Source organism: Falco peregrinus, chromosome 1 (assembly GCF_023634155.1).
Source record: "Falco peregrinus isolate bFalPer1 chromosome 1, bFalPer1.pri, whole genome shotgun sequence".
Lineage (NCBI taxonomy): Eukaryota > Metazoa > Chordata > Aves > Falconiformes > Falconidae > Falco > Falco peregrinus.
The window spans coordinates 127,018,160-127,041,511 of NC_073721.1; the positions used below are offsets into that span (position 1 = coordinate 127,018,160).

At 42.3% G+C, this 23,352-nt stretch overlaps 1 protein-coding gene across 1 annotated transcript in view; it reads right to left on the reverse strand.

The window, feature by feature from the left end:
• CTDSPL2 (CTD small phosphatase like 2) overlaps positions 1 to 21,473 on the reverse strand; it is a 43,420-nt gene extending 21,947 nt beyond the window's left edge. The window contains exons 1-2 of the mRNA XM_055817214.1: positions 21,270 to 21,473; positions 1,267 to 1,475 (exon numbers count right to left, since the gene is read on the reverse strand). Coding sequence (XP_055673189.1) covers positions 1,267 to 1,458 — 192 coding nt within the window. The 5' untranslated portion in view covers positions 1,459 to 1,475; positions 21,270 to 21,473. The remainder of the gene's footprint in view (positions 1 to 1,266; positions 1,476 to 21,269) is intronic.
• Positions 21,474 to 23,352: the final 1,879 nt, after the last annotated feature.

Consider the following 23,352-nt stretch of genomic DNA (forward strand, 5'->3'; position numbering starts at 1 on the left):
AATGTAAAGTGTTTTGCTTAGATTTTAGCATTTTGTTGCAGTGGTTTTGCAGCCAAAATGTTGCACTACTGAGCTACAATATAGATGTTGAATGCAAAATAGATTAATTGTCCTGGTTTAACAGAACACAAAATGTAAGTGGATTTAACCATTCATTTTTACAGAAAGATTTCTTTGTCCGTACCTCAATGTTTCTATGATAGGTAATTAACACATGCCATGAAATATTACAATTCATCATATTCTTGACAATTTAAGAATACAGTGCTACTTTAATTAAAATTATTTCAACTTCAGCCTGTTACAAAGTTATCATTTCAACAGTTCAAAACCCAGAAAATACTTCTGAATTTGTGTATTTTTATTTCTCGTATAGTTAATCTGGGATACATTTAATTTACTAATGACTTCTTGGCTACTCTTCTTTAAAATTTACAGCTACATAATGTCAGTATCTGGCCTGCTGGGACTGAATTAATTTTGTTTTTTTTTAACTGGTCTCCCTTTACAGAAAAAAGCCATAGTTTTTTGAAGCAATTGCAAGGTTATATTCAGCCTATCAAAGTTACACACATGCACACATGTGTGAAAAATTCACCCTCAAAATGTACATGCAACAGGTTTTAACGTGAAGATTAGTAAAGTTCAGATTTCTGTCTAAATCAAGACAGGCGAGATTATAGTGGTTTAGCCCTGACAATGTTTGAATTTGATCCACAAAGTGGGGGCAGTGTTCACTGCAATAATACACTGAGTAGTTGTAGCAATTTCACGATAGTTGAATTTGTGAGGTTTGACCTTTATTGATTGATGGACTCCTAAACAATTTTGAATAAAAACGCTAAAAATATTCAGCAAATTTATGTTTACAAACTTGCTTTTCTTAGTTGCTAGTCCTGGTAATCCTCACATTCAAGGAATCCTTAAAACAGAAGTTAAAATCCTACTGAATTTATTACCCAATATTTTCACAAAGAACTACCTAGGTAATAAACCCCATGATTTACTGGATTGTCTTAAATATGCCTACAATTGACTCCTGTAGCGTTTGAAAATCTGCTTTATAAAAAAAAATAAAATACAAAAAACCCATTAGCTGTTACCTGACAACTACGACAGGTACTTCTTGCCTTCCAATTCTTTACAAAAATGTTTTGCTCCCACCACATTACATGTTTGTTTATACTTAATAGAAGAAAAGGTTTTAAATCAAATTTAACTGAATACGACTCAATTAAAAAATAAAAGAACCCACTGATGGTGTACCTTGGGTGTGCTTCCTTTAATAAACTTTTTGATTGAAGACAACAAGCCAGTTTCATTTTTCTGTGGTTTTCCTCCGCCAACAGGTAAGCTCTCTTCTACCTCCGAATGTTTCCTCTTTGCCCTCGGAGCACGTTGTGTGTGAATTTGATTCGATTGCTGAGAAGCTTTCCGCGTTCTCAGCCTCATTTTCATGTGTACCACATGTAAAGCTATAAAAGGAAAAAAACAAGAATAGTTAGTCATTGAAGAAATGTATTAAGCTTCAGATCATGAATTCAAAAAATTATATAACACTGACAGCGTTCTGATGCACCGACCTTTTACATCCATATATATGGCTTAATTTAAATCAAAGAGAAGAGCTATTTAAGTTAAGGCGTAACACTGGCAGAAGAACAAATTAATATCATCTGGCCGTGGCTACATCTAACCATTAGATCAATGAGGTTTTTGCAAAACCCTCCAATCTGAGTAGCAGGAACAAAAAAAAATCTACCTGCTTTTAAGATGAAAAGGATTGTATGGTGCCTGGTGTCTTCAGCATCAGATGACTAGACTCAATGACCTACGCAGTCCTTTCCAGCTCTGTGTTCCTCACAATACTTCATTTTAAGTCTCTACATTAAATCTGAGATGAGGCATAAATCTAAATTCGTGTCAAGTGTTCACAGAAGAAGAAATCATAAGTGAGACTATGCATTCAATATAGGTGAGGATATAGCAGCTCAACATAGGAACTTAAGATTGATCTTCAATACAACTGTATTTGGGAATAAGATTAGGCCACAGAAGGACTCATGCAAGGGCAGTATTTATTAAAGCAGAGTAAAAGGCCATTCCAGGGAATGTGTCCCATTCATCTCCAACCTTCAATTGGACTGCTGGTATAGTCAAACTTGTGCATAAATATAACTGCTTCTCTGGACTGAGAGATATGCCTTCTTCAGCTGACGGAAGCTCATACTCTGGTTAATTTGTATGGGACTACTCATGTGCTTAAAATTATACGTATACTGGATCAGGAGCAAAAAAAGAAGTACTAACAAATCCGTCTGAATAGTAACGCTCAGAAATACCGGTAAGAAAGTAATACACATTTCCTAGCTGAAGTCGTGACAAAAAGCTTTTATTTTTTTCAAAAGAAAAGCATATGCTTATCACAATAGGAATCAGAATCTGCTTTTCTGAAGTTCATTTAGCATGTATCGTATTGCCTCACAGACAGAATAAATAATCTACAACACTTAAAATATAAGCAATGTCACAATAGCTATCTTGTTTAGGAAAAGGCAACGGTGGCACTGGTATGATTCACAGGCATGGAAATACTGTGGTAACATTTTTTCAAAAACAGTCCAAAAACTGTACACAATTGCATTTGTTCACAGTTGGATAAATCTCAATCTCAAACGAAAGGTGTTCCAGCTAGTGAAGAATAACACAACTACTGATGCTACTGTTAGAAGACTCAACCAAAAAAGTACTCAATTAGTATTGTCAAGAATGAAATAGTTTGTTACATATAGTATTTGTTTTAACTGCCAGCAAACATCAGATTTCATTTTTTGTACTTACATATCCAGCATTTTCCATCAGTAGTTTAAAGCAACAGCCATTTACAGAAGGGAGGAGGACAAATCAAGATTCTAAATGACTGAAGTAACTACAGCAAAAGCAGACTGATATTTGAGGTTTAAGGAAAGACCACAAAAACCATAGCCTAAATTTATAAAAAGTGATTCCTTATAATCTTGCGCCCTCTAGTAACAGAAGCATTAAAACTCCCGAGGCCATGAAGAGTATCCTTTCATTACTAATATTTGCAAAAAAATCTGCATTTCATTTAAAAGGATCTACTGTATGTAAAAAAAAAGTAATGCAGAGAAATAATGAAAAAAAATCCCCAGAGATTTTAATCCTATTTTCTGTTCTGACTCTTTACCACTAGAAAAATAAAAAAATTTAAAATAACTTTCTTATACAAAGATGTAAAATAAATATGCTTGTTATCAGGACTTGCATCTCTACTTTTCCTTCTTACAAACAGCTGCCAGATTAATTTTCTGGGCGTGATTTATAGTGGGAAGGATCTACAACACACATATGCTTCCATTGTATTTCTGTGCAAATCAGAGGACCTAATTATAGAACTGAAGAAATTATCAAACATCAATGGACAGGATGGTCCAAAGATACCTTAAAACATGTAGTTTCACTTCAGAAATATCGTGGAAAGCATTACTTTTTATCAACATTGTGTGCATTAAGTCATGTACTTTTAAGTTAGCATGACTTACCAAAATCGTATTATCCTAGACAGCTGAAAAAAGAACAATTACATTTAAGGTTTCTCTGTGTTCTTGTATGTGGGAGATGAACTAATTCCCAATCCTAGCAGGAAATACAGCCTGAGACAGAAAATGGCCATTAAAGTTTTAAACCAAGTAGTTTAAATATATCCACGTTTCAAGTTAAATACCAATTTGTTGGAAGGAAGTTTGATAAAAACAACACTGTTTTGACATGTTAAAAATATTCTTAAAACTCTCCAAGGAGCTCTAGTCCTTCCACAATTTGAAAAAGGGAATTTTATTATCAACCTGTTTAGGAATTAATTTGGCTGAATTGTAACTCTCTGAAATTCTACGAGATGTATATTACAGGGAGATCAGTGTTGGATCACAGACAGCAATCTCTTGGGCAGAGAAGTAAGCAGAGGAGTGCAGACAGCAGTCACGAACACTTCAACAATCCCAGCTTCAATTGGTTTCAAATGGGCATCCCCAGCCCAGCACAGTCGCCTCCTTCCCATCTCTGACTTGCCAGGCAGCCCTATGCCAGCCAGAACAACTAACCCTTCTCCTTTTGTATTGCACAGGTCGCATGGGTTGTTGTTTGCATTCCTTCCTGCCAGGAAGCAAGACAAGAGCAAGAGGCAGGCTATACTCATGAGGGCCCCTCGGGTATAGGAAACGTGGTTTTGCTGAGGAGTTGAGGAGAAGAATTTGCTATACTCCACGTTGCCTGATTTTCCTAGAACTGAAACAAGTATTAGGCAAAAGACGAACCAATGTAATGTTTGTCAACGGTGAGTATGTATTTATCCAGCAAGGAACCATTCAACTCATCTGTACACCACTGCCAGAGAGTTCTTTGGCTCATTTCACACCCTGGGTATCAAGCCTGGGGTTATAAGTATCTCTAATGGACTTAGCAACAGCTACCTGCAATCCTCTCAATGACAGGAGTTTGCTTTTCTAATGCTTGATACATTTGGCAGTGGCCAGTTTCTACTTGAATTATAGTCACGTTTCTTTTCTGCAACAAGCATAAACCAGACTACAATACTTAAAACACTCTCTCAGTCAAAATAATCAAGTCTAAACATGTACATGAATTTCCTTCCTCAAACACGTACAATTCGGATTTCACCACAGCATGCCACTCGGCAAAGAGCCTGACTAAACGCATGTGTAACCGAGTACCTCGTTCTGTCAAGGCTGACTTAGCTGCCACCTTGGTTGTGCCAGAAACACGTGCTAAGACCAGAGTCATGTGGGATTACACTAAACAATCCTAAGCAATTTTTGTACTTTAATTCTCTTTTCAGCAGATTCCTTCAGCAGCTTGCAGCTCAAAATCCCCTCTCTGTGCAGTAGTGTAATTCCTTCTCATCATGAAGAGTTGATACTGAATCATTACCGCAACATCATGAACGTGAAGTCAACTACATATATTAGCAGCAAATATACTGAATATTTAAAAACTCGAGCCATGTTTCTGCACTGTATACATGTCATAGGTTAAACTCTCAAAGCCTCAAATTCTTTCTACATTTACAATAAACCACGAATGGGGGGGTGGGGGGTGGGGGGAATGGGGGGGGGGGGGAAGGGAAAACCCTCATTCTTCGAAAGAGAAATACACAACAAAGAGGGTCTAAATGAATTTCTCATTAAACAACTTCTGAGACAGGAAAATAAGAAATGAAGGAGCTATTAAAAAGCAGCAGCTGAATGAGCTACAGCTGCAATAAATTCCCCATTTCCCTGAGTGCCCACACACTAAGTTGTCAGGCTCACTCCTCTGTAAATACTGTTGTTATTCCATGGCACAGGTACAGTGTACCTACAGGAAAGAAATTCCTGTGAACGACTCATATTTCTAAATAAGAGCATACATCCATGAAACTTTCAGTTAGGGATTATCTTCTTTTCCCACCACACATGGTACTACTATTTTACCTATTTCTCCCAAAACTATAGAAGAAAAATTAGGTGAGGCACATGTAATTACAGGGTTTAAGGCTTTTTGATGCAGGATGGTAAAAGAACAGTAGTGACAAACAATAGGAAGAGAGAACTGACAAGAAATTCTAAAATTATAGTGTTGAACAATTTATAAATTCAGTTTGGTGCTCAGTAATAACACTGAATGGCCACCACTGTAAACTGTATATGCCAAGCCTGAACACCAGAAAAGTTCTACAGGATTAAGACAACTGAACACGCTTCAGGAGTGTAACTTGGTGAGTGACAGGAACACACCAGATAAATAAATAAATAAATAGATCCCACCTATCTCATCAATTTCTCTAGCATTGAAATGTAATACCCAGGTCCTTCCCAGGCAGATCAGAGAGATGCTGCAAATCCTCACTGGATCACAAAGAGCATCACGCACTCCCTAACACCACAGAAGTGCAGATGTACAGAGCTAGAGGAAGCTTGTGAGCCTACCTCACCACCCTGCACGGCGTCAGGAGGCAGATTGACCTTCTCCTAGGAGGTGAGACAGTAAGAGAAGAGGGAATTATGAGGAACTTGCATCAGATATGTTGGGATTCTCAATGTTTTTGATACACAGAGCTTCTCTTCACCCATGTAACAAGCGATAGGATGAGAGGAAATAGCCTCAAGTCACGCCAGGTAAGATTTAGATCAGGTATTAGGAAAAATTTCTTCACCAAAAGGGTTGTCAAGCCCTGGACCAGGCTGCCCAGGGAAGGGATGGAGTCACCATCCCTGGGGGTATTTAACAGATGTGTAGACATGGCACTTAGGAATGTGGTTTAGTGGTGGAATTGGTAGTGCTAAGTTAATGGTTGCACTCAATGGTCTTAAAAGTCTTTTCCAACCTCAATGATTCTGTGATTCTGCTGCTATAGAGCATATTAACCTCCTAGTGTGGACACAGCCTATGTTGACAGAATATTTGTTTTCTGCTGCCACAGTACACCTCCCTTCCAAATGACAGAAGTAAGCCAAAAAACACTCCCTTTCCTCAGAGGAATTGTGCCCATACATCAATTTTTGCCATCATTTTGCCATGACCAATGAGTGTAAAAGATTCACACTGCAAAACAAAGCACACTGAAAAATTTTGTGAAATATATCCGATTTTAACAACCACAATATTCTTCCTGCATTACTTCCGCAGCATTTCTTGAAACATTTTTTACGCAAAGCCAAGAAAGAAGTAAAATATTTTTTTTAGATTTTGAGCAAGAATGTCAATGCATGCTGTCTATATTGTAGATACAGATATAGAGATGGATGCATGACCAACACACACAAAGCCGTGAACTGTCACCAAATTTAACAGCTGTGACAACTGATACCTGGGTTTCAATTTGTGAGCTACCAGTGGCAGGTTCAGTGGCTCACTATCAACCAGCTCGGATAGCGCAGACCTCGCTGCTGAGAAAATGTGTTCATTTCTTTCAAATATTTCTGGATATACAAGCTGGATCACAGTGGGCACATCCACAGAAAGAAAAACCAAGAACAAATATTTTCTTCAACTTCCTTTTAAACAAACAATACCAGTCATATTTCATCAGCACATTTCATTACTGTAATGTGACCCAGATTTCAAGTATGAAGAAACATCCCAATGAGAAGATGTGTTCATTGAGCTGGCTGAAGTCCATTCACATGGTACTAGTGATGCTTTCAAGAAACATAAGATCTTACGCTAGTGTACAAAGAAGCCTGAGTCACCATGGGAAATGGACAAAAAGTTGGTAAGCCTATGCCAGGTCAAGAGAGAGAAATATGGGACAAACGATAACCACAGTGTAATGATATACCTGTCTGGACTCACAACAAAGTCAAGGGAAATGACTTATAGACAATGTCTTTCATCCAGACAGGCCCCAAAGCCTTTACAAACTTCAAGTAAATGTTTTTTGTTAGTTCAAAGATGTTGAGACTTTTCCCCCTCAAAGACTTTTGGCCTTTCTTTAACCAACTTATTCTCCTTCCCTAGAAAATTACAGCAATTTCATGTTATTCCAGCTGATGTATTTCATATTTTGCAACATACACTATTACCTGTCACTCTCCTCAAATCTTTCAAGTGTGTTTTTCTGCAACTGCCTCCTAGAGAGACAACTATTAACTAGGAAACCGTGGTTCAAAGTCTGGAAGTAGTGCTAGTATAATGTACATAAAAACAAGATAAAAAGACAATGACTTATAAAACCAGCAAAACACACAATATGTACTATTCAAATGTTGGTGCTTGGCTATGAAATCTGGATAAATATATAAAGAAACCACAAGTTCCATCAAATAAATAGCTAGCAATTGTAACTATCAGAGATCAAATGCAAATGGCACCTTGTAAGAGTCGGGCCAAAGAGAACAATATTGTCTCAACATTGCCAACAGAGACCTGGAGATGGAATGTGGTCCTCATGGACACCCAGACACAAAGACCCTGGGAAGGAGAACTGCACAGTATGAGGAGTACTATGCCGCTCCCTGCTACCTGGGACTGGAAGGAACAACTACAATAAGGCCACATACCCGCTGTCCGGAAGATGGATCACAACCACTGCCATAGCAACGAACCAGAAAACTTGAACTTCAGGTGAACTTTTCTTCATTATAATACAAAAACACACCTTCTGGCCCGAAGCTACCCGCCTCTAAGGCAAACCACGCCTCGGGCACCCCTCTTTGGACATGCTGGTAACCGTGCTCAAGAAGGTGAGACTGGCAACAACCCATGGGCCAGAGGAGGAGCGAGGTGTGTTGCTTGGCAATAAAAGATGGTGCCTTAGCAACCGAACCTTGGAGATCTTTCCCACCAAGGATCACGAGGATCGGAAGGATGGGTGGGACGCTGCCTGGACCTGGGACCATAGGGACGCCTTGGACTCGTGGTGGTAGCTATAATCCTCTTTCCTTTCTTTTTACTTTACCTTTCCTTCCCTCCCTGCCACTCTATCACACGCCGCTTTACGGGCAAACAATAAAGTTGTGCTGTTTGATCAAAGCATAACCCCTTGGCATGGTCACCTTGATTTTTTGCACTTTGAGATCATAGTAAACGAACCATCACGAGTCCACTGTGTGGACGGTGACATAACTCTAATTTTATCTTGCTTCATTGAAAGCACCTTTTCTTCTCCCTCTCTTTCAGGTTACTAAGTCATTTCAACCTGAAATAAAATCATGCTTGGAAACCCTGGTCTTCAGTCCCCATGTTTTAACGATGATTCCTCAGTATGTCTGTCTCAGGCTCACATACATAGTTCTACTCTCCCAAAGATTAACCATCTCCCCTAAACAAAAGATTTTCATAGAAAGATTTTGCCAAAGAATGAAGGTGCCTTTTCACAACTGGCCTTAACAGATAATAGATTTTTTGTTACTTTATTTTTCTGCTCTAGCAATCATATTTCTAGGCACCTTTGTTTTGCCATTGCGTTGCTAGTGAGGCTTTGTTTTGATTACACTACATGCATTTGGAACTGAAAGTTTATTCCCTCCTGGCCAAGATATTTTTATCTCTGCGAATGTGGGTACATGCTTCTAATTAATTCAGTCTTTTCAGTTTGGGTCAGACTACTAACCAAGAAATAAAAATGGAGAGCTGGGTTAATTGTTGAAGAGAATCTCAGAACAGAACCCCAAAATCTACTGCCAAAGAAAGATACTATTTACAGTCTCTGATGTTGCCAAGACAAGCATTTTACATTAGTCATCTTCAGATATTGCGGAGCTCACCAATAGTGGAGATGTTTTGAAGTACAGATTTGCAGTGCCCAAGTTTTAGATGAGTGGATAACGAATTCCACTACAAACAGCACCGTTCCTGTTGAGATCCTGGAATGGACCAGCTGTCTTTAGACATATTAGGCTCTCTGGACATTTAATCCATGCTGCTAGGCACACAGGGAGCCTATTTTTGGAAGCCATCTCCCCCTTGTTACAACCCGTGGTATAGACAGGTTGCTAAACACTTCCTGAACAGACCTTCCAGGATGTTGGCTGACCACAAAAAAATCCTAATGAATTACTTTTTTTAATTGTTCATCTCATCCATATTAGTTATCTTTTTAATTAAAAACAAACAAAAAAAAGTTAAGAGTAATAAGCTCAAGTAAGTCTGTGTTGGATTACAGAAGCCATGGTGTAACTTTTGTGTTTGTTTTGAGAAACTAGTAATTTTTGCAAGGTCTACACAGACAAGAGAGCTGCCTTTTGCTTAACTTCACCAGAAAACCTAATCTTGCTCTACTTCACCTTAATCCTCCTGTGGTATCAGAACCACAATCACATATTCCACAGGACTTTGTCAGGTTGATCTCTTTTTAAAAGGCTAGATAAAGTTTTGGCTGCTCCTTTGGCCTTAAAACAGAAGATTATTTTTATTGTAGGATAAAAACTCTTTAAATGATAATATGATCCTTATTGTCCTGGAAAACATAAAGCTTCAAAACCTTTAAAAATAGTTCAAACTGTGCTCTCTACTTTATAAAGGGGTGCTATTATGGTTTTCTCGCACCTGGCCTTCCTGTTTTAAAATAAATAAACCAACCAACCCTGTTATTAAAAAGGGGGGAAATACCATCACAGTCAAGATTTTTATCAATTACTGTCCATAAAAATTTTAAACTAAATGTTTTCCACTACATATACATGCTGATTTAAACCTGACTTTCATATTCCATTCTGGCCTTTTTCTTGCATGGAAAAGATCATTCTTATAAATTGCAGTCTCTAAGATTAATTTGCTAATTTGTACATGTACCCAAGTTAAAAACTGATACGAAAAGTAGTGCTAAAGTTTTACCAGCTTTACTGATTTGTGAGTGATATGATGTTTTTACATATAACCACAATACTGAGACATTATCAACTCGTATCTCATTCAGTTTCAAAACCTTACCTGAAAGGAGTTTCAGGGACCTGTCTGATCCCATCACAATGAGGCTATTTTACACATTTTATTTTCTGTCATTAATATTTTTTTCTGTCTTATTTTGGGTCAGAAATCCCCAGGAAGAAACAAACCTCACAGTGGAAAGTTATAGAAAGTTTCTGGTCAATATTCCAATACAAAGTATAATAAGCACAAGTTACCAACAGCAACAAAAGTTTTGCAAGCCAAACCTATCTGCATATACGCTGTAATGTTTCCATTCTACTTCGATTCTACCTTGAATTTTGCTTATTTATTTCACAAACTAATTGCCTCCAGTTTGGTCTAACATATCTCTGCCACTTCAAAATGTGTAAGATGTAATGAAACAATAACTATGTGGCTGTAAAGTAGCAGATATGGCTCTTGCTTGGTAAACAAGCAGGGAATTGCTCTGTTGAGTGAGAAGATAAGTGTTTGCCTGGTGCCTTACTTTGGAAAGTTTATGTCTGAGAAAAAGGTAGAAGCTACAGCACTATTAATACTACCGTTACCGATGCCATATGGTACAGGTTTACATTCTTAAGAAAAAATGCAAAACCAGCTAGTATTTTAGTATGTCTGGCAACCTGAGAGCCTTTTGGAGTCAGAGCAAAGGAAGGCTGTGCATATGTATTATGGGGCATGGATTCATATGCTACACTAATAAATCTGAATGGAATAGAGGCAGCTAAAGTCCACTAATCTCCACACTCGATCCAGAAACCTGTATCTCTATGTTTTAAAACAGAGAAATCTGCAAGAACAAGAAGTGCTGTTGTCACCTATAAGCTTACACAGTTGTTAGATTTTTTTCCAATGATTCCTCAGTATCAAGCGTCAACCTAGCCTCTCCATCAGGAACTCCACTGGACAGGAAAGGCCTGTGCCATGTTCCAAAGCAAAGCAAGTTTTCTTGAGCGCGGTTAATTCATTAGATTATGAAGCAGTTACATTATAATTTGGGAGAATTTTCTAGATATTGAGGAGACCTAATTTAATTTAAATAACAAACCTAATGCAAGTTAACTTAAATACCAAATAAATACTTGGAAGAAAGTTAGTTGTCACCTTTGTGCCATATAGTACCTATGATAGAGCACACAATACTTTTCAGTAGAAATATTGAATAAATAATTTAGCAAAATCATGAAGCAATATTCTTGATATTTATAAACGTTTTAATGGAAATAGAAGGAATGCTTTCTAGTTTCCATACCTCCTTCCTTCACACCCCTTCCAGCTCCATAGGTACTTTTTCATTGTGCATTACGATCAAGGGGAAGTGGGTAGGGGGAGAGGGGAAGAAAAGGCAGCCTGTCTTTCAGCGATGCTTTTTCCGACAATAAAGTCAGTTTAAGGAGCTATTCATTCCTCTACTGACTTTGCTGCCTTTCAGCATGCAGTTGCAAGACACTAGTTTTTGCTGGGGATTTGGCACAGGGAGCTCCAGCCTCCCCTTCTCCAGCACAGCTCGCTCTCACCCGCATGACAGAGTTTGCTGCTCTGACAGGCTGTGGCTCCACGACAGCCTAAACCCATCTAACTGCCGTCATACTCCTGCACTCTCCCTGACACAGCTCTGGCGCTCAGCTAACCCTCCATTTAGCCATATTTTTAGGCCAGTTTAGTAAACAGAATCACAGAACAAGGGATGGAATGAAAACATACAACTCCTGGCAGGGGAAAGGACGGTTTCGAGTAGTAAGCCAGCAAGCCCAGGGCATGGCGTTAAAGCACTGTACCATGATCACCCATGTATAACCACATAACTTAACACAACTGCTCAGCTGTCAGCATGTTCTCTGGCACAGTCACATATGGCATCAATGGCACAGCATCCTCCTGGATGGTGCTCAGGAACACGTGGGAGAGGGCTGTTCCCTACAGGCAGGAGAGAGGAGGTCACCCTGTTTTGAAGGAAGAGCGCTTAGCTGGGAGGATACAACCTGTATCTCGCTGCTTGCTCTCAAGGCCAAGGAACACATCCTGCCCGGTTTCACTGCCTGGTCAGTGGCGGACTGCAGCAGCCAAGAGACTGTTCCAAGCTGCTTTGGAACCACAGCCTCATCTGCTCTATTATCAGCCGTGAGGCTGGTTTTTTTGTGTTGATGTGATCACTGAAACTATTCAGGTTTAAAATTTGCCTTTTCTGGCATGTTATTTTAACAAAGACCATCCGGTCACAAATTTTTTAAAGCAACAGTATTTTATGTCATGGGTTTCATTCGCTTACCATACTCTTTGATGGGCTGTATTCTTTAGCATAAATATTTACAAGCTTTTTCTATTACTGTTGATTTTTTTACAGCCTTGTTTCTACAGAAAATAAGGCTTAATACATTTGCACTGTCCATAACTGTCTGTGTGTCTGCCAGTCTTCCCCAGGTAAACGTGGAACTCAGTGACTACATCAACACTGTTTCACAGAGGGAGAGAAATATCAAATATGCCAAGTTCCCACAAGTTTTCTGAAAATGAAAAGCTATGTAGGCAAGACAGACCCTTTTAGCACCCCCAATAAGCAAAACAGCCACAGCCCAGTCCTTACCCCACATCCACTCTGGCTACACACAGACACACTCCACCTCATCTCCTTTCCTAGCCTACCTCTACAAAAAAAAAAGGTCAGCTCCTGTGCAGAGGCAGGGCAGTGAACGAACAGCTATGCGTTCTGCTCCAGCACAGCCAGCAAATCCAGCGCAGGCACCGCAAGCACCAGGAGGCAGAGCAAACAGGAGGTGCTCTGACTAGGGGTGGGGATACTTGAAATGCTGTCGCTAGAGAGGAGGGGGCTGGAAGGTAAAAGGAATACAAGTCCACAGGAAAACAGATCTTATCAATTCTGCTGTTCAAGAAACAACATATAACTAACTGGATTATTTCAGCTTGTGATTACCTTGTTCAGAAGAATCCTCGTTTATGACACAACATGACAATAAAGTAACTCAGAAATAGAGTTTGAAGAAAAATGCTGAGAACACCATTCATGTAAATGGTTGACACCTTTTGTCCCCAAGCACTACAGAGTAGTATTTAAAAACCTACATATTAAAGTGGGTGGGTGGAGGGGAAGTCATTCTCTCCTCATCCTTTCAGTATCATATACATTATAAAACAGAAATTATTTTTTTGAACTCTCTTTGAATACAGAGGGTAAACAAAGTCCACCCAGATTAGTTTAAACAACCATCTATTGCAAACAAAGTTAATTCAGCAGACTTTGTGCAAAAGCAAATGAGGAGTGTCCACCTAGCCACAGGCAAAAGAGCAGAGCTGAGCTATGGAACTCAAGTAACAGGTGAAAAAGCACCCATTCAGGTACTCAGAAAGCTCTGTACAGATTCTCTTCTGTACTTGCTTCTATTCTATGATGGCTGACTGAAGGCTTTTAACCCTCTGATACAGCCTTTTCACATCAGACTTGTCCCATTCTATCAACTGCCATGTGCAGATTCTCACTCCTTTCACAAGAAGCTTAACTTGAACAAAAAGTTTAAAAGTGGGTGGCATGGCACCTTTTGCCTTCTCGTAAGGCAAGATGCTGTTTAACATACATCTGCACCAGTTTTTTAGTTTGGATCTAGCCTGAGGTTTTGAAACAAATCTCATCATCCCCTCTACAGTGTTTCGGTTTGCATAACAAAGCGGCCTCAGAGCATACCAACTGGAGTCCTCTGCCTGAAACTGAACTGGAAGACACACTTCCATCACTACAGGTCACGGGACCAGACCAAGTTAAAACCTCCAGAAATGAAAACGACATGCACATCAAGTCCTCCACACCAACAGACTCAATCTACAGTTCTGTTCCTATTGCACCACACAATGTTCGACAGTACAGATGAAGAACTGACAACACTCTAAGTAAGTCGATGTAAAAGCACTGGGTTTATCAGCATTGTTACTTTAGTTGAAAAATAAAACTAAACCATCAAACAAACAAGAAAGCCCTATACCCCTTTACCCTAGTAATACTGACAAAATACCAGCTATCTAAATGCAGATACAGCCTTTCAAATTCCCAGCAAATGGCACATTAACAGCTAGCTACTCCTCCAACCTTGCAGTACCTAACTGAAAGGGAACAGAAAATACCTAAAGAAGAGAAAGAGCAATCTTACTGAAATCATGGACCACTGATGACAAATGTTTATTTTCTAATCTTATACTATTTTATGGTTTAGAACTCTATTATGTTAATTAACTCAGGACATTTTTATATTAACCATTAATCTTTGAGACTGAACATTATCAAACAGTTCCCAGGTATATAATAAACCAATCCACTATCAAAAAAGAATTATTTTCAAATAAGTCCAACAATGTAATTAAGCATGACACCTCTTCACCCAAAACTGTATCTATACAGCCCATTTTTCCAACTGAGCTCTCAAAGACTTCTCTCTTATGACAGCTAATAACCCTTCTAGTCCCTCAGCAACACAAGACTAAGGAACTATAAATCCAGTAATTACAGTTGTTTAAGAAGATCACTTCAGCTACACTGAAGTCTCCAAAAGTTTCTTCCAAATCTGTATTTTTAAGAACATAAATTAAAAATATCAAGATTCCACTAACATTCTTGGTTTCTTCTTTAATATTCATTGGTTCTGTCTTGATAAGCAAAATAAACAAGCTTTTCCAATATTCCAATATTTAAATCTATTTAATTACAACCGCTTGGTCTTGACAAGAGTCTAAGGTGTCAGATACATTGAGCTAGGTAATACAACCAAATAGACTATATTTAAATTTAGTACACACAAAGCCCATAAGTGCCTTTAATGTTCTCGTGTATATTTCTGCTATCTATAAGTTACCTTCCTCCCCTCCTCCACAAATAATAATAATAAAAAAAAAAAAACCAAAAACCACACCAAACCTTAAAACGTCTGTTCATACTGTGCTTTTCTTTGGCAAACATGGAAACATAACTGCTGCCCACGTAACTACTAATAACTAGCTTTCTCTTACTGTCTTTATTTACTTAACTTCTGACAGACGTTATTGTTCATTATTTCTCAGACATGCATGCAGATACAGACACAGGACTGCAGTACAAGCAGCATGTTGCAGTTGTCCACATTTTCAAACATAATTGAGCTCAGAGCCCTCACCTCTAGGATTTATCTCCCTCTCAGGTGATGGATTTGAATCAGGTGACCAGGCATCACAGGGCACCCCGAAGGCATTATTTCATATAAAAGGAAGTCTGCTGCACCTAAATGAGCTCCCCTAGGATAGTAAAATTAGAGAAATTCCTAGGAAGGGGAGAAAAGAGACAACTTAGGTTGTGTTATCTCATATGAAAAGGGTACTGGGAAATGAAGCAAGGACAAAGGAGACTACAGATCCTAGCTGTTACCTCAAGTTAGCCCACTCCTTCCTGAAATAGTGGATACTTCAAAAACACCAGATAGGAGATGCAAACTACAGAAGAGCGAGCCTAGAGGAAGCTATCAACAGATGAAGCAAAATCCCACCACAGGGGGTAAGAAACAAATATATCTGCATTAGACTCTTTGCTCCAGCACCTTCAGCCCCTGTACGTTAAGCAGAAGATGCTGAGTACCCTTGACATTCTACCTAGATTAAGGAAATCTATGTGTCTAAACCAGAAGTTTTACCTGTATACTACTACCTCTTAGAAATGTGAAAGGAAGGGGGAAACACTATTTTTCCCTAGTCAAATATAGCTAGGGTAACAAGTCTCCTAGTGAGTGCAAATGCAACTCGTGCTGGCAAAAGGAACCCCTTTGTGTAGGGGTTTTACCACTAACTAGGCTGATATTGCTGTGCCACTGAAGTCTTTGTGGTATAGTCTAATCCTTAGATTGAATTACCTACCTTCCTCTAATTAGCACCTCCTAAAATATAGGGTGAATCAAAGCAATCATGTTTTAGAATTGCCTAAAGTAAACGGAGTTATGATTTAGACTGAATCAGTGCAGCTAAATCACTTAGAACAACTGCTCTGATTTGATCCAAGTTCCTGTTAATTTATTAATTTAAATTAGCTATTCCTAAGCATAGCCTAAATAAGGACAGGTTCCTTTTCTTTCATATGAAGCTTCAAGGATGCTAACATGCCCTACAGTATCGCCTTCCTAGCCTTACTGTGCTGATGACACTCCTGCTGTGTTGCCACTGTGTGTGTTTATACATGTAAAATAATTTATTCATAAGTAAATTCTAATCCAAATTTTTTTCGAGTCTTTGATTTTTTTTTTCTCCTACTTGCACTTGGTATATTGGCAATGAATGGTAAGATATATTTTTTTAGCATTGTGCTACTTTAAGTAAGTATGCATAGCTTATTTTCCAGATGCTGTGGAGTTAACGGTTCCTTTTAGTTAAACTTATTTTCATAATGTTATACTAAAAGTTACACTACTACAATAAATATTATGAGTTCAAAACCAGAAGTGTTTTATGCCTTCTAACAAGATTCTGCACCCAAAAGAAAGAAATTCTGAATTCAGACAGGAGTGTTAGGGATAACTTCAATTTCCATCATCTCTTCTTCATGCAACTCTGATATCCGTGTCGTTGGTGGACAGAGGATCCTCATTAGATCTAATGCAACAGATAGGTAGCTTCTTAAATGTTGGCTTTAGGGTTATTTTTAGCTAGATGCATAGAAATCTGATTGATGGGGCTGGACTCTCATGAAATTTTCCCCATGGGGAGCTCTATTTTTTTATGTCAATACAGCAGAGATCAATGCAGCTGCCAAGTTAATGCTGTCCACCAGCAGCTGCACGTTTTCTTTCCCTTGGCTTGTCCACAGATCATGGTATTACCATAAATACCAACCCATGAGATAGGGAAACTGAGGCAACAAAGGACATCTGTGAGATCACACATCTGACAGTGCTGGCAAAGGTGAAAATACACTTCAGGCTTATACTCAACTCACTACTTTCTCATACCAGATCATCCTAACAAGTGTTTTCTTTGGATCACAAGGTACAATGAAAGAACTTATTTTCTGTAGTTAAGAGGACCTTAATTGAAGTAATTACTGAAACTGATCTGATTGGGAAGTAATCTATTTAGAAGCTAAGACTGCCAACTGGGATGCCACCATCCCACCTCTGAAACTGATGCCTTTACATGTTGATGATTGCACACTTAATTTTTCAAGTGCTATTGAAAAAGTCTTCATCTGTGAATGTAAAATATTTATTTTTCTAAAATACTAAACAATGGCCATCTAGGCAACTCAACATGTAAACAACATGTTATATTGGCTTTCAAGAATCTCTGTGTATGTGAGCTTCTCCAAGCAATCAGAAGAGACACACTGCACTGCAACTAACACTGCACTTCACCAAATTAACCTATGTTTAAAGTACTCTATCGGGCCTGACTGTCAAAATCTCTGCCTGAGACAGCTATTCTTTATAAACAAGCTTGTGAAGAGTTCACCATTCCCTTACAGGATGAGAGCAGCATGATTCAATTTAACTAGTAAAAATTGCAATCCATTATGAATTTGATTAATCAACTATGCACTTATACTGCATACTTGCATTTTCTGAAGACTTAACTGGGAAGTATAAACATCAAATGAACTTTTCATATACAACAGATGAAAAGCAATCTTCCATTTAAAATTTACAAGAGATTGGTGCCAACACTTCAGTGGTAAAGTAAACTGCCAGTAAATGAAAGAATTTCATTCACTTAGGCCTTTACTTTCTGGGTTAATAAGAGTAAGAACCATCATATCTGATCTGCTCACAGTAATGAATCAGAAAGGCACTTGTCAGAGAGGAAAGCTCCTGAGAAAGTATGGGATAAGGATGCAGTCACAAGGGGGAGTGTGTGTGTGTGGGGGGGCAGCCTTTAAATCAGGGATAATCTTAATAATCCTGCGCTGACATTATCAAAGTCCAAAAACTATCACAATAGGATCTGGCTCCCCTAGGGAGACCAGGCTGAAAACACATGGATGGGAAGAAACTTGTACGGGGTTTGAATCGGGAGAAGGTGCAAACCCACAAACTCCAAAAGGCATTTTTAGAGTTGTACGATTACCCTGGCCTCAGATGTGACCTTGAAATTATCATGACGATGTTCCGGAACTTCCAGTTATTCCTTCAAAAGGGCCAGAATTCTCAAGCTTCTGTCAGAGTGTACATATGTCTAGAAATGCACATTAATTTTAAATTTCTGCCAAATTCCAGTCCTGCTTGATATATCCTGCTTTTACAGACTCACAGAATGGTTGAGGTTGGAAGGGAACTCTGGAGTTCATCTTGTCCAACCCCCCTGCTCAAGCTTTTCTTGCAAGCTCTTGCCAAAATAGTTCAGCTTGACTTTCAGCATTGGTTCTCACAAAAATGTGCAAGTACTCCCAGTCATTACTCCACTTACACCTATGAAAAAGTTTCTTCCATGGGAACAAAATACTTGCGTAGAAAACTTTCAGAAGAGGAAAGGTGATTCTTAAAGTCTTCTGCAGACACTACTTTTGTTGGAGTAGTTGTCAACCTCAACAGCATTACAAGCGATCAAAGAAAATAAAAGCCAATACAGTATGGAAAAACTTTGTAAGATGAAGACTAAGTTTCCTTTTGAATTCAGTTGACTTTTTTTTTGTTTGTTTCTTCAACTGCTTAATGCTATTCAGCCTGCGACAGTGTCACATCAGCGTGCTGGGGAATCAACACAGTGGAAGGAAGTTAACACTTGCGGTGGAAATCTGAAGATGGAAAATTACCTTCAGATTATGAAAATACATGTACAGCTCCAGCATCTGTGGAATGTTTACAACTTTAGAAAAATGGTCTAACTGTACCATTAAATCTCTGGGACAGACTGACAAGAGAATATTTTCTTTAATGAAAGAACTTCCTCGCATGAAACAGGAATGTCAGCTTCAGTGCATTCTCCACTGACTGGAACAGGATCAAGTCTTAACTAAGTTCCACACAATGTTTTCAGGGGAAAAGTGGAGACTGTTTTATGGAATTTAAGTCGGGATTTGGCTTGCATCCTAGAACATATATCTTGGTATGAAAACTGCTGAAATATTTAAGTGGGCAAGCCACAAGTGTCCTTGGAGCTATCCAGTCACTGGAAGTCACACAGGCAAAGCCTCCTGAGGGAGAAAAGCTTGAAGTGGGAAGGGGGTGGGGGGTGAGGGAGGGGCAAATAATCTTTGAATCATATCTGTTATATAGAACTGTTCGCTTCTGCCTACAGCATGAAGTAGTTACAACTTGTTTTCTGCTACTGTCACAGATCCAATACGTTACTCTAGCTAAATCATAATCTCTTCCTGCCTCAGTTCATCCATGTGTAAACCTGGTTCTCTAACTCTTACCTTAATGTGTCATGGGGCTTAATTAATAACACTTAGGTCTTTTAAGCCCTCTACAAACATTAACTACTTCTTATAACAACTCTCCGAGGTATTATTATCCCCATTTTACTGATGGAGAAATGGCAACAAAGGTTGTGACTTGCCCAAGGCAACAGAGTAATAGGTATACTTAGAGATCCTCTTCGTGGACTACTGTATTGTAACAGTGGAAACTTATCAAGAAAGGCAAAGTCAATAACTGCAATCTCAAAATCGCTTTTTAAAGTGCACCATAAGCAACTGCAAGACTATGAAACCCCCTGACCAGCAACAATAGGCTTGGGCTCAGAACAAGTGCTGCAATCATCACCGCAGAGAAACGAGTACCCTAGGCAGACCTAGGCGAGAGCTCACCCAAACCGTCACAAAGAAATAGCAAGACCTGTCCACTCATGTGCTCCTAAGTACCGTAAAATTGAGCAACAGGCTTGTACAGTATTCTTCGGTAGCACAGAAGCCAGCAGATAATCAATGCGGTATGTGACACGCTAATACCTTCTGCTGCGTTCCCAGTATTGACAGGGGATGCCGGTAACGGGTTCAGAATGCGGTGGTCCCGCGCGCCAGTGGCCGGCACATCACGGCCGCTGTTCCCCCACCTCCTGCCCTCACAAGTGACAGCAAAGTTGGCGTTACTCCCCCTGCCCGGCCGCGCTGACAGCCTTCGCAGCAGCCTTCTGCCGCCCGGGATCTCTGCCCGGGCAGCCCGCGGCGTCGCGCCGGTGCCCGGCACCCGGCGGGGAGGCGGCGGGGCGGCACACACACACACACCCCGCCCCGTCCCGTGTGTGTGTCCCCGGAGCCGGTGACAGGCACGTCCAGCGCTGCCGCCCGGGTGGCGACAACAACAGCCAGCAACAGGCGCGTCCTGCGCGCTCGCTCCGCGGGAGCCAGCGGCGGACATGGCCCGCCCGTGCGCAGCAGGGGCTGGGATGCAGCCCGCGGAGCTACGCCCCCGAGCCGGCCCGGCCCGGGACGCGCCCCCGCCGCCCGCCGCCCCGCACGGCGCAGCCCCCGCGGCGCCCACCGCCGCCCGCGGAGCGGGACGGGACGGGGCGGGCGGGACGGAGGAGGCTCACCGCAGGCCTCGGCCTAGAGGGGCGGGCGGGGGGTGTCAGCGCGGGGGGTGACAGCCGCGCCGCCCGCTCCCCCGCGGGCAGGGGGCCGGCCCGGGCGGGCTGCGCTCCCGCTCCGGCGCGGCCGGGGCTGGCTGGCCTCCGCGGGCGGCGAGGGGAGGTGAGCGGGGAGGGACGGGCTGGCTCCGCACGCAGAGGGGCGCGCAGCCCGGCGGACGGGCGGGCGGACGGGGGCCCGCCGCGGGGCAGGCCCCGAGGGGAGGCTCCCGCCGGTCACTCCGGAGCGGCCACCCCTCGCCTTCCCCACCTGATCCCGGGCTGGGACTTCGCGCTGGCTGAGCCGCCGCGGCAGTTACCTGTGGGTGCGGGGTGCCGGGGAGGCGAGCCCCTGGTGTCCGGGTTCCCGGCGGCCGGGCCGGGCCGCGCCGGGCCGGGCGGGCGCCGCTGTGTTTACACCGCCGCCGGGGCTCCGCGCTCCGCAGCCGCTCAGCAGCCAGTCGCCATTTCCCGCCTACCGACCTGCTACACCGCACGGAGGGACCCGGATGGGGAGAGGGGCCGCCGCGCAGGCGCAGCCCGGCCGGGGGAGGGGGGCCTGGGGACGGCGGCGCCGGGGCAGGCCGGGAAGGAGGGAAGCCGGGGCCTGGCGCGGGGAGCGGCGCCCCGAGGCGGCGGGCCCGGCGGGCGGGCGGGCGGAGAGCGACGCGGGCCGCGGCGCAGCGGGGGTGCGGGAGAGGGCCCGGCCGCCTCCTTCCCCGCCGCCAAGGGCGGGAGGCTGCGCCTCGGGCGCCGGGGCCGAGCCCGCCTCACGGGGAGGAGGCAGCGGCCGCCCTCGCTCTCTTGGCGCCGCGCCGAGCCGAGCCGGCCGGCGGCCTGCCGCGCTCTGAGGTGAGGCGAGGGGCGAGCCCTGAGAGCGGCGGGGGGCGCGGGCGGGGCCCGGCGGCGGGAAGCTGTGAGGGGAGGCGGGAGGCGTGTGGCCGCCGCAGCGCTCGCTGCCGGGGCCCCGCCGGCCGGGGAGCTCCGCAGGGTCGGGGGTGAGCGGGGGCCCGGGCTGGCCCCCGGCCCGGTTCTCCTCTCAGCTGTCCCAGAGGAGGCGGGCGGCAAGGGAGCGCATCCCGGCGGAGCGGCGCGGCCGCGGGTGAGCGGTTCCCGGGGAGGGCTGGCCACGGCCGGCCGGCACCCAAACAACCGGGGTCCCCGGGCCCCGCCGCCCGCTCCGTTCCCTGCGCTGGTGGCCTTGCTGCCCCTCTGGCAGCCGTACGGCGTCCCCCGGCCGGCCAGGCGGGCCTTGCCTCGGAGGCTGCCGGCCGCCGGCCCGGGGGCACCGTGCACCCCAGCCGGCCGCTCCGCCTGCCCTGCCCTGCCTGGCGTTGCTCGGCTTAGGGAGCTTCGCCGCCTTCCAGAGCACAAGGCAGTGCGAGTTCTGTGGTTTCACTTGCAGTTTTAAGACGTCTGTGGAGTCTAGTGCGAAGTTTTATTTGCACTTTCTGGTTGTTGGGTTTTTTTTAGGCAGCCTCTTTCGGTGTGGAGTGTTGGGCATGCCTTGGTATTTGAGTGACTTAATGAAGCAGCTTGACCATCTCGTGCACTAAAGTGTAAGAGGATGTAGCAAGGTTAGATTTGTAATTTCAATCTTACTGAACTCTGTATCTCATTTCTCTTGTCGTTGGTGATCGCTCTTGTTCAAGTTTTTTAAACAGAAACATTCAGTTCTCAGGTTAACGTGTGTTCTGGTAGTAGGATAACTTCTTAAGGTATCACTCAAAAATGGAATGTTTTTACAAAAGGAGCTTGTATCCACATTTCTCTAATTCAGCAGTAGGCAGAAACCCACACAGGTGTTGCGTGGTTTTGTTTTCCTAGTACCTGTTGACTCCCTTCTTAGCTTTTAAACCTGGATCATATTATAAAAGTCCCAGCTCTCTAGTCACTTAAAACATTTATTAGCTTGTTAAACTGAGCCACATCTGCTGCTGTGAAACCAAGATTTGTTTTAGAGTTCTATCACAGGACTCTAGTATTCTTTAGCTAAAGACATTATGAAGTTAATTTTACCATAGTTTCTGAAGAAAAGAGGTGATAAAAAGGCAGTGGAAACAATGTAGTACGCATTGAGAAGAGGTAGCCTTATTCCTTTACAGCATTAAAGTATTTCTAAACAGGCTCATTAACCATAGCCCTTGAATATTTTTTTGTAATGATCAGCTGTGAAAAAGGTGAGCTTGGACATGTTAAAACTTAATTAAGATTGTTTGTCAGTCCATTAAGAGGAACTAGTATGGCAAGATAACTCTGTGATGTCTCACAGTACAAACCCAAAAGGACATTCACTGATACTTGGAAAGTGGGAGTTTTGAAAAATGGTAGGTGGAAATACTTCTTAAAACCATGTAATTAGATTGAAACTAGCTGCCAGAGGAAATCATTCAGCAAGATTCA